The sequence below is a fragment of the Chelonoidis abingdonii genome, chromosome 2, assembly GCF_003597395.2.
Source record: "Chelonoidis abingdonii isolate Lonesome George chromosome 2, CheloAbing_2.0, whole genome shotgun sequence".
Taxonomy (NCBI): domain Eukaryota; kingdom Metazoa; phylum Chordata; order Testudines; family Testudinidae; genus Chelonoidis; species Chelonoidis abingdonii.
In genome coordinates, this window is record NC_133770.1 from 262,547,690 (window position 1) to 262,566,637 (window position 18,948).

The following is an 18,948-nucleotide window of genomic DNA, read 5'->3' on the forward strand; positions in this document are numbered from 1 at the left end:
TGCAGCACTGCTTGGCAAGGCGAAAGGGAACGGTTCATTAATTTCTCTCTCAGCCAGGAAAGACTGATCCATTCATTCCCCAGTGCACTTGCTGCCTGCCGAAAGCACCCAGATAGGATTAGACATATTAGTGTTCAAATACCTGGGATTACAAATCATTCATGGTTATATGACTCACCATGCAGAGCCAGTTAACATGTAACAAACATTGCAGAAATCTTTTCAACATTTTTTTTAAATCTTGTCAATTCCCTTTTTTTCACCTCTCTGCTTTTCTCTTCCTTTCTCCTGGAAAGGTTTATGTATCTTCGGAATGTTTTAAGTCTATTTTCCTCATTGTTTTTCTACACACTTGAATGTTTTGATTAAGGATGGCCTGAATTGGAACCCTAGACATGCACCTCCCTAAAATTTGGGAACATCTAACTGAGATCTCATCCAAATTCAAACTTCGCTCAAATCAACAACAGTACTTTCTGAAGATGGGCCCTCCCCCATGGAAGTGTGGATCTAGATACTAATCTATCCTTTCCCCAAACTCAAAGTTGTTGGGATTCAGGGTTATGGTATGTCTGTCTTTCTAAGGTACTGATACCATAGTATCTGAGCATCTCAACATTTTTATATTTACAATAAATTTAAAGTATATTTACCCTTATGAGTCCATTATAACGAGAGTCCTGAGCTGCAAAGATTGGATCTAAGTCTGAATCTCAATTAAAACACATGGTAGCATGTACATTAAAAACAAAGAAACGAAAATTCCTACCATAATAAAACACTGCACTTACACACACACTGTTTCCTGCCTGGGGAGAAGATGAGAGAAAGAACAAGGAGATGGGAAGACAAGGATTTGGGTCTGGGGTTTTGACTATTATTTCATCACCTATTTTTGCTGTACTGTATCTCTGCTTCCCCCATGTTCTCTCACTTTCACTACTCCTCCCTGTTTTCTCTATGCTTCTCTTCTTTCCTTTTCTCATGATGTCAAGTATCAGAGGGGTAGCCATGTTAGTCTGGATCTGTAAAAGCAGCAGAGAATCCTGTGGCACTTTATAGACTAACAGACGTTTTGGATGCTCCGAAACGTCTGTTAGTCTATAAGGTGCCACAGGATTCTCTGCTGTTTTCTCGTGATGTCACTCCCACCTTATTATTCTGGGGGTTTTTTCCATTATTGTTCTGCCACACTACTTTCTCTTTTGATGGTTTTATGGGTGAGAAGAGAACTGGATTACCTTCCAAAGAAACCAAATACCAGGAATAAGATACTCATAACTGTCATGTGGTTTCTTGCTTGGGCAACATATCCAGATCTTTCTCTCCCAAGAAATATTGTGAAATTTACTTCATGCTGCTATTCTTTATCCTCTGTGTTAGATTTATTAGACATTTTTAATTAGCACATGCTCATGAATTGTAGGATAGTGAGGGACAACTATGTCAATAACCACATGATTCAGAACCCACACTTCCCCAGGCCTAAAATAGCCTGAATCTGATTGTCCTCCTGGCTTGCTGGAGAATTATTGGAGAGTGAAGGGGATTTGACCTTTAAAGTTGCCTAGTTTGCTGGCAGTGAGTTATACTGAATTTACTACTGAACTTTTAGGGTATTATTTGTGATGTGTTTTTAAGATATGTTAAGGACGGCTGCAGACTATGGAAAGGCATTTCTTGTGTGTTTGCATAAATCTAAATAAATAATAAATAGATAAATATGAAGTAACCTCTGTTCACTGGCATCTCTTTAAGGCACACTGTTCCGCATTTTCAGTTTTTACCAATTTTTACCAATAAATGACCAGTTTTTGTAATTAAAGGTGGTTCTGTTTTTACAGACTTACACCCATTTATTAATCCACTCAATATTTTTTCAGGTACTTATTTTTGTTAAACACTAACGCTTTACATGATTATTGAGTCCTGCAGCTCTAAGATTGAAGCAGTTCTGCAGAGTAAAGCACCGAACACACACAGTAGAGGTTGGAAAATCAAACAATGTTAATATCATGCTATGATTGGCTCACAAGGAAATGCTACCCACCTATTTCTTTGCGTCCATTTATTATGGTGCTCAATTCAAAAAATCAACCCCCCACAGATAAAGATAGATAAGGTAAAGAAAAGGTAAACATGAGGCGAAAATGCAGATCTATGCCTGAATACCAACAAGAAAATCAATGCTTAGACATTTTCAAGAAAAGTAAAGACAAGGGTGAAGAGGATTCATTGTGCTGCAAGTATTGCAGTATTGAAGTCAGTGCTCACGCGACTGAATAAAGGAGCATGTCGAAAGCAAACAACACAGGAACTTTAAGGAAGAAAGTGAGTTTGGGGGATATAGAGTCAGTATCAGGCGCTTTCACCAGGGCTTTAATGAAGGAGAGGACACAGCATGACTGTGTCAATGAATTTGTGGGTGCTCTTTGTTTTGCCAGACACCCACTGTTAACTGCAGAGGGGACTATTGGTGACTTTGTGAGACAATACTCTCTAGCAGCAAAAACCCTTCCTAATGCAGACAACCTCACTTGTATGTATCTGAAAGAAAATTATGATGCTTTAGTATCTAAACTGATGGAACGAATTGATGGAATTGCGGTGTCTAGTATGATTTTTGATGAGTCTCTTGATGTTTTGGACCATCTGATCCTTGGCCTTTAGTTTTCATATTATTATTTCAAAGCGAATAAACCTGCATTGTTTTGTGCTGATGTGATATTCATCCACTCTGCTGATAGCTGTTTTGTTGAGGCAGCAACAACTGACAGATTGAGATGTACGAACTACTTTTGGAAAATACGACCACAGCTGACACAGATTCTGCTTCCTACATGGCTAAGTCATGTAAATAATGTGTGGACTGTGTTAATGCCCCTCCTAGATCACCTTGAGTTGTTTGGTTCTAAAGTAGATACTCTGAAGAGACTGCCAAATAACCAAAATGGCTGCCAATTCTGTGCACCACGGTAATGTTCACTGTTGAAAACTTGAGATCACTGTGTGACATAGAGAAAACACTGGAGTTTTCTCCGACAAGTGCCAGCACATTTGCCAATACAGACATTTACCGGATCCTGACAACCAAAATCTCAGCTGAATTGAGCACAAAAGCTGCAGGAGAAACATATGGTGAGAAAACCCAGCTGTTTCTGAATATCCTTCCAACTCCAGAACACGAGAAAATCAAAAAAAGCATTCATGACCATGGCCTGTAATCTGAACTCCAAAGTGTATGGTGCCAAAGACTCTTTTTGCAATGTCATCCAGGTGTTGCACCCCTTACTCAAAGTGAATTTTGCAGCAACTACGACAGTTATGCCAGAGTGTTTAAACCATTTGCCACTAAAGATGAAATTTCAAATCTGAAAGGGGAACTTACAGGGCCGGCGCTACCATTTAGGCAGCCTAGGCCATCGCCTAGGGCGCCAGAATAATTGGTCAGCGGCATTTTGCCGGAGCTGCCACAGTGGTGCCTGCGGAGGGTCTGCTGGTCCACGGCTCTGGTGGAGCTGCCTCAGTCATGCCTGCGGACAGTTGGCTCCTCGCGCGGCTCCGGTGGACCACCCGCAGGCATGACTGCGGCAGCTCCACCGGAGCTGCGGAGCACCAGACCCTCCGCAGGCACCACTGCGGCAGCTCCACCAGAGCCCTGGGACCAGCACACAGGGCAGCGAAATTGCTGTCCACCTAGGGTGCTCAAACCCCTAGTGCCGGTCCTGGGCACTTACTACATACATGAACACACCTAATCGTGACAATGTGAAACTGGATGTGCTTGCTTTTTAGTAAAGTCATCAAAATGCACTTCCCAACTTCAGCAAAGTGGCACGGCAAACTTTGAGTGTACCCCCTAAGCGTAAGGCACTTGGAGCTAGGGTTAGGGTTACTATAGGTAGAGCTTCCCGCTCTAGGGTTAGGGTTCCTATGGTTGAGAACTTGGAGCTAGGATTAGGGTTCCTATGGGTAGGGCTTCCCGCCCTAGTGTTAGGGTTCCTATGGATAGGGCACTTGGAGCTAGGCTTAGGGTTACTATGCCCTAGGGTTAGGGTTCCTAAGGGTAGGGCACTTGGAGCTAGGGTTAGGGTTCCTATGGGTAGTGCTTCCCACCCTAGGGTTAGGGTTTCTACGGGTAGGGCACTTGGAGCTAGGGTTAGGGTTCCTATGGGTAGGGCACCCCACCCTAGCGTTAGGATTCCTAAGGGTAGGACACGTGGAGCAAGAGTTAGGGTTCCTGTGGGTAGGGCACTTGGAGCTAGGGTTTGGGTTTCTATGGGTACGGCTTCCCGCCCTAGGGTTAGGGTTCCTATGGGTAAGGCACTTGGAGCTAGGGTTAGGGTTCCTGTGGGTAGGACTTCCTGCCCTAGCCTTAGGGCTCCTAACAGTAGGGGACTTCGAGCTATCATTAGGGTTCCTATGGGCAGGGCTTCTCGCCCTAGGGTTAGGGTTCCTAAGGGTAGGTCATTTGGAGCTAGGGTTAGGGCTCCTATGCGTAGGGCTTCTCGCCCTAGGGTTAGAGTTCAAAATGGTAAGGCACTTGGAGCTAGGATTATGGTTCCTATGGGTAGGACACTTGCAGCTAGGGTTAGGGTTCCTGAGGATAGGGCCCTTGGAACTAGGGTTAGGGTTCCTATGAGTAGGGCACTTGGAGCTAGGGTTAGGGTTTCTATGGGTAGAACTTCCCACCCTAGGGTCAGGGTTCCTAAGGGTAGGGCACTTGGAGCTATTTTTAGGGTTCCGATAGGTAGGGCTTCCTGATCTAGGGTTAGGGTTCCTGTGGGAAGGGCACTTGGAGCTAGGATTAGGGTTCCTATGGGTAGGGCTTCCTGCCCTAGGGTTAGGGTTCCTAAGGGTAGAGCACTTGGAGTGAGGGTTAGGGTTCCTATGGGTAGGGATTCCCGCCCTAGGGTTAGGGTTCCTAACTGTAGGGCACTTGGAGCTAGGGTTAAGGTTCCTATGGGTAGGGCGCCCCGCCCTAGGGTTAGGGTTCCTATGGATTAGGCACTTGGAGCTCGGGTTAGGGTTCCTATGGGTAGGGCTTTCCACTCTAGGGTTAGAGTTCCTAAGGGTAGGGCACTTGGAGCTACGAATAGGGTTCCTATAGGTAGGGCACTTGGAGCTAGGGTTAGGGTTCCTATGGGTAGGGTGCCCCACCCTAGGGTTACGGTTCCTAAGGGTAGGACACTTGGAGCTCGGGTTAGGGTTCCAATGGGTAGGGCACTTGGAGGTAGGGTTAGGGTTCCTGAGGGTAGGGCCTTTGGAACTAGGGTTAGGGTTCCTATGAGTAGGGCACTTGGAGCTAGGGTTAGGGTTTCTGTGGGTAGGGCTTCCCACCCTAGGGTCAGGATTCCTAAGAGTGGGGCACTTGGAGCTAGTTTTAGGGTTCCTATGGGTAGGGCTTCCTGCCCTAGGGTTAGGGTTCCTAGGGTAGGGCTTCCTATGGGTAGGGCTTCCTGCCCTAGCGTTAGGGTTCCTAAGGGGAGGGCACTTGGAGCTAGGATCAGATTTCCTAAGGGTAGGGCACTTGGAGCTAGGATTGGGGGTCCTATGGGTAGGACTTCCCGCTCTAGGGTTAAGGCTCCTAAGGGTAGGCCCTTGGAGCTAGGGTTAGGGTTCCTTAAGGGTAGGGCACTTGGAGCTAGGATTGAGGCTCCTATGGGTAGGACTTTCCGCTCTAGGGTTAAGGCTCCTAAGGGTAGGGCACTTGGAGCTAGGGTCAGGTTTCCTAAGGGTAGGGTGCCCTTCCCTATGTTTAGGGTTCCTATGAGTAGGACACTTGGAGCTAGTGTTAGGGTTCCTATAGGTAGGGCACTTGGAGATAGAGTTAGGGTTCCTGAGGGTAGGGCACTTGGAGCTAGGGTTAGGGTTCTTATGGATAGGGCACTTGGAGCTAGGGTTATGGGTCCTATGATTACGGCACCCCGCTCTAGGGTTAGAGTTCCTAACTTAGGGCTAGCTTTAGGCCAATTCCACCAATTTCCCCGAATCGGGCCCCACATTTAAGAGGGCCCTGTGCCCAGTGAGAATCTCTTCACTGGCTAGAGGCATCTTTTTAATTTTTACTCACTTGGCAGCGCTCCGGGTCTTTGGCAGCACTTTAGCCGTGGATCCTTTGCTTATTCTGGGTCTTCGGCGGCACTTCGGTGGCAGGTCCTTCAGTGCCGCCAAAGATCTGGAGCGAGTGAAGGACCTGCTGCCAAAGTGCCGCCGAAGACTCAGAGCTCCGCCTGGTGAGTAGAAGCCCCACGTGTTTTTTTTTTACATGGTTTTTTTTCTTTTTTTGGTCTTCCCTGCCGAGGCCCCGTCGAAACTATTTGAATTGGGCCCTGCACTTCCTAAAGCTGGCCCTAACCCCTTCGATCTGTTGATGCAGATTGCTTATTTTCAAAGTTGGACTACTTCCAAGACAGCAAGAGGCTCAACATGAGTGAATATACTTTGAAGAAAAATATATGAGTGTATGCAAACCAAGATTTCCGGAAAAACTACTATCTCTGAAAAACAAAAAATAGCTTTGCACATTTAAAATAAAACAAAAAAAAAAACCTTTTAAATTATACTGCAGTGAAATGTGTTTATTTTGAAAGTTTTTTTGTTTTTCTTTTTTCCATTTTTCTTTTTTAATTTTTAACCATTTTTCATACTCGTTTTAATGTTCGGAAAATAAACAGTGAAAAATTCCCAGAATTTGTTTTTTACAAATAAAAACTGAAAATGTGGAACATTAAATATATATAAGGAGGGTTCATCTCATTCTCTGCACTGTTCCTTCCTAATTTCCTTCTCTTGTCCACCAATTTTAAGTATAATGAAAAAATATAAATGTATTTGAAGGTTTAAGAAAACCCATAAAAACACTAACTAAAAGATCTACCATGGAAACTTATTGCCAAACATACATATAACTCGAAGACAATTTCAATGAACCAGACCTAATGTTCTCCAAAGAATCACATTCCTAAGTGCCCCATTTTATAATACTATACTCTGAACAATTGAAACATTAAAATTACTTTCCTCATAAGCTTATCCGAAAACCTGACTCAGTGGGACTACTCCCAGCACTAAGCAATATGCCCCACAGTAAGTGAAGAGTAGGCCTTTAGATTCTAAACACTTCAGCTCAGTGCCTGTCTATTTTATATATATGTGAGATGCGTAGTGTGCTTAGAGTAATAAATAATAACAATAAATGTATTCCTTAGACTTGAGTAAAAGACAAATTTGTCAAAAGGCATGCTAGAATCTTTTTGCCATTTAGCAGGTTTGCAGAAAGTTACAGTATATGAAGAGTATGCAGCAAAAAAATGTTTGTTTTTATTTTTATTTATTAATTTATTTACTTATTTTGTTACTTTGTTGAAAATAATTACGTATTTTAAAGCAACATTTTTGTCATCTGTTTTGTTTTTTTTCTTTTCTTTATATTTTTATTAGGTCTTCTGGGGTCAAGAACATTTGAATTGTTTAGTTCTTCTCCGTGAACTTCTGCAAGGCTACCTTACTGAACAAGGCAAGATGGAGGCACTGATCTCTGATCAAACAAACCAGACTCAGTCTCCTATGGAAAGGAATCAGACCTCAAAAACTGAACATACCTCAGATGATCTGAGAACAGGCCTGTTCCAGTACATACAAGATGCAGGTAGGAAGATTATTATATTTTATTTTAAATTACAAAGTTCAGTAGTAACCTTTTTTTACCTTTTTTGGTAAAGCAATTGAAAACATCTGTTGCATCAATGTCTTTTTGATTTCCTTCCATTTAGCTGCAATCTTTTAAAAGTCAGGGAAATTGCTTTTTTATTTTCTCTCCTTTTGATCCTAAGAGATTTGTTTTTAAATACTTTTGACTCATAAACCAGCCTGTTCCTCTTTAGAAATTACACAACAGATTATAGCTTTCTTTCATTTGACAGAAGCGCAGAAACTGCCGAGTGCCTATGAAGTTGTGTTTTACAATGAAACTGAGGATAGTCCAGGAATAATGTTGTGGAGATATCCAGAACCCAGAGTGCTTACCCTTGTAAGAATAACTCCTGTTCCTTTTAATACAACTGAAGATCCAGATATTAGTACTGCAGACCTTGGAGATGTTCTTCAGGTTAGTAATTGGGAATTTCTACTTTCATTAACAAAAGAGAAGGTTGTTATTATGAAGTTTATTCAGTGTTTTAGAAATTGCTGTTAGTAAAAATTGTGCATAAACAAACAACAGGGGCCTAATGAAGTCAATGGGAGGTGAATTTTGCAGCTTGAACACATTGCTAATTTAAAATGAATCAAACAGTGTTTCTTACCATTTACCTGTGAAGGCTTTTCCACAGCGTCATAAACTATAGCAAACCTCAGCAGTTCTGGTTTTACCATCTTCTTGCTGTGGGAGGCTGATAAGTGCAGTCCAATCCTATTGCCCCAGTCCATGGATCTCCTCTTCAGGAGCACTGTCTGACTCCCTCTGCTCAGCTGGAGTGTGTATGTATACCCTAGTAGTGTTCCTGCATCTGCCAACTGCATTGCTCTTTCATTATTTAGTAGGCCTATTGTTCCCCAAAATACATTCTTAGGAATTTTGTACTCTCTGCTGTAATCCATCTTTATTATTTCCCTTATTCCCTGGATTTCTGTATAGATATTTATTCAACTGTGAATTCATTAATATTTTTAAATTTTACTTTTCACTTCTTTCTGCAGGCCATCTTCTGTGTCATTCAGGTCTGCTTATTATTCAGCTTTGAAATAGTATTGCAAATAATATTAAATAAAATGTCCCCCTCCTTTCCAAGTTAGTGAGAGGTATTAAATTTTATTTTTTTATTTTATAACTGTAATGGAAGAGTTTTTGTTTTAAGAATTGAATTATGCACCAGTATGCATTAACTTATGGATCAGGTTAATTTCCCACAGAAATATGATATAATATCACTATGCTGCACAAAGTGTTAGTGAGATCATTTAGGTGTCCTGCTAATTTCTTTGCCCTCTAGACAGGCAAGTTTCAACTCCCTTAAATTGTATGAAGGTTAAGAACTAAATTGAACAAATCAGCCAAGCTTGGCCTGAGGTCTCATCAAAGATCAAAATAGTGTTATCATGTACTATCCTGAGGACTCCGTTCAGTCCATGTGAAAACCTGCAAACTGCAGACCTTAAAGACTATATTTTCAAAGCAATGTGCAACAAGTCTGCTGCATAAACCCCATTATAGTTAACAGGCTTTGTGGGCAAAATTCCACACGTACCACTTTAAAAAATTAGCCCTATTTAGTAATGTAGGTTCTCCATTGAGTACGTCAGTGTGGTTCGCACTGTAGTTGTGCATATCCCTCATGCATGCAAGACTGGAGGTTTTTTGAAAAGCAGTGTCTGTTGGGGCTGCATATGTAACCCACACATTTTTAAACTGGGTGTGGTGTTCTGTCCCATCTAATGGCACTGAGACCACTTAAAGAGAAAAAATGAGTCTGCTCTACAGCCTTAAGTCCCTGGTTTGATTCCACCCACCGACGACCAGGGTCTGTCGACATTAGAAGTCGGGGCTCGTCCAGGGCCGCCCAGAAGATTCAGGCGGCCTGAGGTCTTCAGCGGTGGGCGGCCACCGCCGTCGAATTGCCACCAAAGACCCGGCACTTCAGTAGCAGGTCCCAGGAAAGGATAGCTCAGTGGTTTGAGCATTGGCCTGCTAAACCCAGGGTTGTGAGTTCAATCCTTGAGGAGGCCATTTAGGGATCTGGGGCAAAAATCTGTCTGGGGATTGGTCCTGCTTTGAGCAGGGGGTTGTACTAGATGACCTCCTGAAGTCCCTTCCAACCCTGCTATTCTATGATTCTATTCTAGCGAGTGAAAGACACTGCTCCAGGGGCCCCAAAAAACTCTCGTGAGGGTCTGGGGCAAACTGCCTCACTTGATGGCCCTGGGCTCATCCAGGATTTCAGCTGAGAAGACTCTGAAGCTCGGGACATGCTTCCTCAGCTGGGAGAAGTATGTAACCCACACACTTACTTGGTGTGGTGTTCTTTCCCATCTAGTGGCATTGAGACCACTTAAAGAGAGAGATAAAATGAGTCCGCTCTACAGCCTTAGCTAACAGCAAGTTGGCTTTTAGTTCATGCGGTAGGGGTTCATTCACTAAGCTCCAGAGGTCCCTGGTTCGATCCCACCTGCCGATGACCAGGGTCTGTCAGAGTTACACGTATACACTCTGTGCCGTCTCATGTTCCCATATAAGGGCAAGGTGTCTGCAACCCTCCCTCAGTTCAACCCACTAGTTCTTAGCTTTTGCTAAACTTTTATAGATCTTTGGGAAAATCTTCAGAACTACTTCTCATCTTCTGCATTGACTGCCATGAACTGTTTCCATCCATTTGAACCAAACTGGTTAGAACCCTTGTACAGCATCCTTTGACATGGCAAGATTTAAGCCCTGTCCATCCTGCGATGGACTAATCCCTCTAGAAGAAGGAAATAGCAGGTTTCTCTCCTGTGCGGGGACATCTCCTATACTGAGCAGATTCTCTGCCAGTTTATCATTCTCCATGAGAATGTGTAAGCTGCAAGTTGCAAAGCTAAACTTCCATCTTCTGGGACACTCCATGAAGGTGTCATCAGACCCTGAGATCAGTTCTCAAGTTGTGCTTTCAGACAACTAGCTTCATTTAGCACCCCATCTAGCAGAAAAGCAACACCAAAGACAAGTACAGAGAAGATGGCACTGCTACCCAGTTCCAGTACCAATATTGATACCATCAGCACCAAAGCTGTTCTCAGCAGTCGAAAATGGTGCACCTCTTCTGGCGTCTACAGCTGGCTCCAAAAAGAGCCACTCCAAACAGAAGCAGAGATTCCAGACTCAGTGTCCTCTGACACTGACCTATGGTCGCTGAAGATAAATCCATCATGTACCTCATAGCATCGAGTGTTGGGGGAAAGGAGTAGCTTACAGTGCAGCAGACTCCTCCAGCACGAACCCCTGCTCTGATGATGCACCCATCAGTGTTCATGCCCACCAAGGAGGATGAGCCCAGAGGACCAAGATCACCATTGGTACCAAAACACCTGCTTGCACCAGTAAAGACTCAGATACTGAGAATGCTGTATATTTTGGCACTACAGAGGAGGTCTACTCCTCCTCACCATCACTATGGCATACATTCTTCCCAACATCCAGTAGAGAGCTGCCTTCTCTGAGGTCAGTGATCAATACCATAGAGATACCTAACACCTTACCCTACAGGACTCAGCCACCACCTGTCCATCAGGAATAACCCTGAACTGACCAATAACCAACAAGCCAGCTTTATTCCTACAGCATGACACCGTGGCCCTACTGGGTTACCGGGCAGCCCACTAACTCAGGCATCAAGAAGCTGATGTTCACCACACTCAAAGAAGAGGAAAAGACTACCCTCCAGTCAGCATTCCTGGCTGGACCACCTATGCCACAGTACCAGGAAGAGCCAGATCCAGGGACAGAGCAGCACCAGCTACCTGTATTACCACCATAGGACCTTTCATCTTTGTTACTTGATGAAATAGTATCGACACCCGATGACTTTAAAGTGTTCCAGGAACTCCTTGTGATGATTGTCGAGACATTGGGATTTGAAACATCAGTCATATTGAAGAAATCCATAAGCTATGTGATGTTGGTCAGCTTCTTGTCCTGCTGCAAAATGGTGAGAAGTGATACCAGACAACTCCCACAAGATTTGAGTGCTTCTACACCCACCTCAGCCTGGGCTCCTTAGTTGTGTCAATGGTACAATAAAAGTTAAAGTCGAGTAAAAGTAGCCACAACGACAAGGACCCCAAAAGGCTTGACCTTTTGTGAGAAAGCCACACTCCATTGCTTCCCTGCAGGGACTAATGGCCAGTCCTTCCTGGGCAAATATTATCAGGACATGGTGAAAGTGGTTGAACAGAAGAAAGGACTGTACCACCCATAGTTCCAGGGCATTGATATGCATTCTGGACTCTCAAGATGTTCACACTCCTTGAGGTGGTCCCGGTAATGGAGTGTATATCCCCAGAGAGCACAAGGTGGCTTTTGAATCCTTCAGTGAGTAGAGAGCACAGTCAGTCCTCTGGCTGAACAACTCTGAGCCCTTGATCGTGGTCTGTGTCTTTCTCAGGATGCTGGATGCCTGGGGCCATGATGCTTCCAAGCAAACAGCAAAAGTGTCATGTATTGCTCCAGAGGAGCCTTACACTACTGCTCCCAGGGTGATAGTCTCCTCCTTATTTGGTCAGACCAGTTCAACTATGCCTTTCCTCCGCTGCCACTTCTACCACGATACTATACAAGATCCAACAGGATAGTACAACAGTCATCCTGATTGCCCCTTTCTGGCCCAGACAGTTCTGGTTCCCCAACATCCTGTGCATGTCATCTCTCCTGCCGATTAGCTTCCTGACATTCTCTGAGCTCCTAAACCAATGCAAGGGCAAGATCAAACACCCCAGTGTACAACCACTCCACCTCACAGAGTAGTATATGGATGGTCATCATTCCTAGAACATGCATGCTCCTCAGCTATATGAGACATTCTCTCTAATAGCAGAAAGAACTCTACTAGAAAATGTTACCTAGCTAAATGGCAATGCGTCTTGTCCCGGTCACAGCAAAGAGGCGTTCAGTCCAAAGCTACAGATATTCCTCTCATCCTAGAATATATTCTACCTTTGAAGACATTGGGTCTATCCCTCAGCTTATTGTGAGTCCACTTAGTGGTGATCAGTGCACACCATCCACCTGATCAGGGCTACTCCATTTTCACACACCCACTGACCAACAGATTCAGAAGATTGTGCCCCATTGGGACCTGAATCTTGTTCTTTTGGTACTAACCAGGCTCTCCCTTTGAGCCTTTAGTTACTTGCTCCATGTCCCTCCTCACCATGAAAATCACCCTTCTTGTAGCTATCACATCAGCAACAAGGGTCAGTGAGCTGGAAGCAATGACGGCAGACCCTCCATATACGGTGTTCCATAAAGATAAAGCTTCTTTACACCTATACCCCAAATTTTATCCCTAAAATAGTTTTGGAATTTCACCTTAGCCAAAACTGCATGCATCTGCAGAAGAATGTAGGCTCCACTCCCATGATATTCAACAAGCTTTGGCCTTTTACCTGCAGAGAACAAGACCAACCAGGAAGTCTCCGAGACTGTTTGTCACTATAGCAGAAAGAGTAAGAGGGCATGCCATCACCACTCAGAGAATTTCCAAATGGATATCTGGCAGCATTCTATTCTGCTGTCAGCTCTGAAACCTCCCTCCCCCTACAGGTGTAAGAGTTCACTCCACTAGAGCCTGAGCAATGACCATGGTGTGTCTTCAGGACGTACCCCTCCTTGACATTTGTAAAGCGGCAATGTGGAGTTCCATTCACGTTTGCAAGGTATTATGCCCTGGTGCAGGCCTGGGCTGCGGATGCCTCCTTTGGGACAGATGTTCTCTGCTGAGCCCTACCATCTTCATCCTTGCATCCTCCTGCTACTTAGGTACTGCTTGTCAATCAGCCACAATGGAATACCATATACTTCTGGGGGAATTCTGCATGCATAATTAATGAGCTGTGCATATTTTTAATTTTTTGCGCAGAAAACAGCTGTAGTTCTGCCTTTTGCTCACCAGAGGGCTCTGTGGGCATAGAACAGAGCAGCAGTACCCAGCCAGCTAGGGAAGAGAAATAGTCTGCTTTCTTCACATTACCTGTGGGGCCAAGTCAAGAGACAGGGGCTATGGGGAGACAGACAGCGTGGGGCTGCTGGGGGGTCACAGACAGGGCCTCATAAAGGCTAGTGTGGGAGGACAGACTGGGGCAGGGGCTGAATGGGAGTGGAGCTGCAGGGTCACATGGGGACAGAGGATAGGGTGCAGAACCACACAGGAACAGGAGGTGTCTGAGTGGGGGTGGAGGGACACATGTGGACAGGGGTAGATGTGCCTGGCTGAATGGGAGAGGCTAGGAATAAAGGGAAAATAAAAGAAAAAAAATATTTTAATTCACTTGTGGTGAAACACTACAAAGGCTTCAGCATATTTGTGAAAAGGTAATTACGATTAGCATATTTAGAAAGGGAACCAAAAAAGTTTTAAATACAGTAATGATACAAAAGTGCATAGAAATCATATTGCAGCTTTCCCAGTAGGGAGCATATCTTGAAATACTATGTGGTCCCATACTGTAACCAGCTGTGATACCAATAAGGACTCCGTTCTATACTGTCAGATAAATTCAGTGTAAGGTTCACGTGTGTAATTTCACTTATATTTAACATTTAAAATTTTGCCAGTTGTATGTTCATCTTTTAAATTAAATCATTGTGACATTTCATCTGGCTTTCTGGCTCTACTTAACTCTTTTATGGCACATCTTTTTAATTATCATGAATAAATGTTGGAAGCCTCTTTGTTTCTATAACTTCTTCAGATTATTAGAATTTATCAAAACTTCACTGTAAACAGATCTTTGTTAGATATCAGAATTCATTACATGCTGGCTGCAATTTGACTGTAACCTCAGAGTAAACTAACTGCTTCAGATAAATAAGAACTGATCTGAACCATGACATGTCTCTCAAATCAAATTTTATTGTAGGTTCAAAAATATTCCAATAGCTTGTTTTCTCACTTTTACTCCATTGTAGCCTGATCTATAGATTATGTACAAGAACCCTCAGTTATCACTTTGAGGTTTGACAGGTTCTTGTCCAAAGATCAGGCCCAGTATTATTAAAATTACTGTGTAGTTTGGAACCCCAATTTGCACAGTTGCAACACTCATACTATAGGAACTTTCCTATATTTACAAATAATTTATTAATACATCTAGCACAGTCACAAACACTAACTCAGTAAGGTAGATAGAGAGAATAAGAAAGTACATCTGAACATCCATACTCACACCATCCCTTGCAGAACAACCTGAAATGTTAGCCATTATCTTCCTCATCACCATCATCTTCCTCATCTTCACCAGTGGCCATCATTCTGGCACCTCCCAAGAGCTACAGCTCTCTTTCTCCTCCTGCCCACAGGCTGGGTGGGATACCACTTTTATAATATGTTATGCTTATGCTACCATGTCTAATGCACATTCAGTAGGGTTTTCTCCCCTCTTCCTTATTTGTATTTCCTCGCCTTATTAATGTTGAGGTATCCTTCTTCTATAGGTTAGTATATTAATGATTTCAACCCATCATATATGTCAATTCGTTGCCATGGCACTCTTGTGGTTGGATGTTTTTTCCAAAACTTTCACAAGCTGGTGTTAGCTCATGTTTATGTGGTTGGTTGATGTCATTATGGACAAAATTTCCCCTTACACTATTTCTAGTTCCCCAAAATTTAGGGATTATCATTGGGCCGTTTATCTATGCCAACGTTCATAGACCTCAAGACTCACGCTAACTACTGAAATCAATGTCTTGCAGGATACAAGCCTGTAGGTTCCTTGCATTACTGCTGAAAATAATAAAGGCAAGGCAGTGAATATAGTAAATGCAAGCTAGCCATATGGGCTACACCATTGAGTGTAAACATTTGTCTTAGTCAAATTACTTAGATTGATTTTTTTTATATACACCTCTACCCCGATATAACACTGTTCTCGGGAGCCAAAAAATCTTACCGCATTATAGGTGAAACTACATTATATCAATCTTGCTTTGATCCGTTGGAGTGCGCAGCCCCCTCTCCTCCTTCAAGCGCTGCTTTACCTTGTTATATCCAAATTCATGTTATATCTGGTCGCATTATATTGGGGTAGAGGTGTGTATATATATTTCTTACTTTGCTTCCTTTTTCTATTGGAGGAAAGCAAGCTTTTCATATGTGATTTTTTTAAAAACGTTTAGTTTTGTGTTTGGGGGAAGAGAGGAGAAACCATCCCCAGCTTGGTTACAGCCATGAGAAATCCCCATTCTGCCTGTTTTTATATCCTGCAAACACTGTTCTGACTCCTCATGGCTCATCATCTTTCTGGCCAAAAAAGACTTCATTATACTCATTTGGAATTTGCCAATATCTCTTCTTAATTTGTTAGAAGAGCCACTGTTCAGTGATATGAGGTATTTCCTCTTCCCACATGCTAAAACCAATACCTCTGCAGCATACGCGTTTCTGTTCACCCAGACAGCAAGAAACCAGGACCAGAAATATTATTTTTCTGGCTCTTCTACATAGTGGTTCTCTGGCAGGTCAGGTCCTGCTCCAAATTGTTTCCCTGGCTCTGCATAGCATGCTCCAAATTGTTTCCCTGGCTCTGCATAGCATCTGTTATTGGCAACAGAAACCTACACGTTCCTTGCAAAGCACGTAAGAAAACTTATTATACCCCATTCTTGAAGTTAGCCTCAAAATGTAGACAATGACAATATTATACTGGTTTCAGTGTAAGATTTGGTCTATGCCGAAAAAGCATTGTTAGACGCAAGGACTGATAATTTTAAAGTTCAGTATCTGGACCATCATGGCTAGAAATATATGCCTTATATCATTAGAAACTGAGTGATCTTAAAGAAAAGTTCTGGCATTTTAATTAGCACACAAAGATGTTGCATATCATTTACAGGAGACACTTGTTCCCTCCAGACTTGACTTTTCCAAACATTTAACTGAGCAAAGGTAAGTATTTTTCATATTATTCAACATTGGTTACTTACCTGTAATCTTGAATCATCACTGAGATCTTCTCTGGAGTTGCCTTCCCCTATTTTCAGGGCTTATATACTAATTTAGGTCCATTTCCTGCACAAACTTTCACTTTCATGTGTTTAACTTTAAGTGCTCATATGGCCCATTAAATTAAAGTTAAGCATTAAAATTAAGCACATATATATTTTCAGGATGTGTGATAGAATACTTTGGAAACACAAACACAGTGCCTTAAGAAAGAGGGTTTTGCAAACTCCCCACTTCCAGTGTCAGCCTATCCCTCTCCCATGCTCACCCAGCTTTCTCTGAAATGGCACCATAGCATCACAGCTTTCTATAGGACTCTTGTGTTTATCTGTTACAGTCTAACCTGTGATCAGTTTAATGACCATATTTTAGCTGTATATTGTGTTGAATAAAGATATATTGCAGTCTAGACATTAGAAAGCCTGGATAGTAATTGAGATTGTTGAATCAAAAAACAGAAAATCATTTGAAATGCTAACATTCCATATCCTTTAAAAATGTGGAAAATCTATTTTAGAATAATGTACATGTTTAACAAATTAAAAACACTTGTCAACTGGAAAAATACTAACCATCTTAAACCATCATGTCATTTGCTAACAGGTATTTATTAGTTTGTTTCTTTTTTCCATACAAATCTACTTAGTTTTATTCGGGAAACTATCTCTGTTTCTCCACTATGCTCAGCCATTAAATAGTATTGATCTCTGAGCAATAAAGCCTTTTGTTTTTTCTTGGTGTCATGGTGGAAGTGATGAGTTCCAACATACATTTTATCTAACCCTGCCTTTCTTCTACAACTCTTGAAGTGGAGACAGAATACAGAGCAAGCTCATTGTTGCATAGCTATTGTCTGTTAATGATCAGTGTCATGTTGATATTCAAAATCATTAGGAAATTTTAAGATCTATTTTTCCTCCCTTACAAACAACTGTTCTCATTACTCAGAATGAATGATAGTGATCCCCATCAGCCAGCAAATTTATAATCCAGCATAACCTGCAAATTTTTGTTTGGGTACAAGTTCATTTTGAAAATAAAAGTGAAAGTGAAAAATCTGTTACAAATTCCTCAGAGTGTAAGTGTAAGTGTGTGTGTGTTTGTGTGTGTGTTTTGAAGAAAAATTGAACAAAGCCAAGTGGGTTTAGGCATAGCCACCAGGTGTTTGAATGTATGTGTTCCCGTGTATGGTTGTGTCCTCAAATGCACATTTTATAGAGCCTAATGGGTCATGGAGCAACTCATATCTTGGTTCAGTACTTTAAGGAGGGGCTATTAAAAGCTATTAAAATGTTTACTAATATATCTCCTATCATATTCATTTATAAAGCCCTGATTCTTTTACTATAAAAATAATATAAAATATTTATCAGTATATATAGTATATACTTTTCACTTTTATAGTACTTTTCATCCAAATATCTCAAAGCACTTTACAAGGGTGGCTAAGCACTGTTATTTACATTTTGCAATCAGTCCAAGCCTCTGTGATGACAACAGTAGAAAGAGGGACCAAAAGGTTCCAAGAGTGCTAATCTGAATAAATTCAAGAAATGAAAAACAATTTTGAAGTGTAAATGCCCATGGTTTGCTCATGCAAATTGTGGATGCAACTTTGAGTGGCCATTTGAAAATTTGACTCTATATCAAGAAAGAGGTGTGATATGAATACAACAAAGAGTCCAGAAACTCCCGAATGAATCTTCTACAGTACACCGGCATGTTCCTCTGTCACCTTGAACAAATCAATCTCTCTGCTTCTGTTTCAATATCCTTAAAACGGTGTTAACAATGCTTGCCTATCCACGTCTCTGGTGTGAGATTTCCTTGATTAGTATTTGTAAAGTGCTTTGAAGATTAAAAGCCCTATATATGACCTAGATATTTTAATAAAAGTCGTTGTGGAGGAAGGGAAGGGACACATACTGGAGTGGCAGTTTGATGTGCTTAGAGGAATAAATCTAACAGCACATATATTATTCCTTGTCCGTGTGATATAGTACATAGTGACTCTAAACCACAGCTAGTATACCCTTTATGTAAAGGGGAAACCACTAATGATCCTATTAGACAGTAGGAAATTCAAATGTTACTAAATGCATAGAAGTTCAATCTAGACTACAGCTAATATGGTCAAACATACATGGAGAAGAAAAAGCATATCCCACTGACAATTTGACTTAGTGGAAGACAACATATATTTCCTGAGAGTGGAGTTAATCCCACAGCTGTCTCCATCTAGAGTGATTTTAGG

General features: G+C 42.2%; 1 protein-coding gene across 4 annotated transcripts in view; it reads left to right on the forward strand.

Moving 5' to 3' along the window:
- The window catches only part of VPS13B (vacuolar protein sorting 13 homolog B), a 996,761-nt gene that overhangs the window by 861,841 nt on the left and 115,972 nt on the right, over positions 1-18,948 (forward strand). For all 4 annotated transcript variants that reach the window (XM_075063129.1, XM_075063127.1, XM_075063130.1 and 1 more), the window contains exons 38-39: positions 7,444-7,651; positions 7,926-8,110. In XM_075063129.1, coding sequence (XP_074919230.1) covers positions 7,444-7,651; positions 7,926-8,110 — 393 coding nt within the window. The remainder of the gene's footprint in view (positions 1-7,443; positions 7,652-7,925; positions 8,111-18,948) is intronic.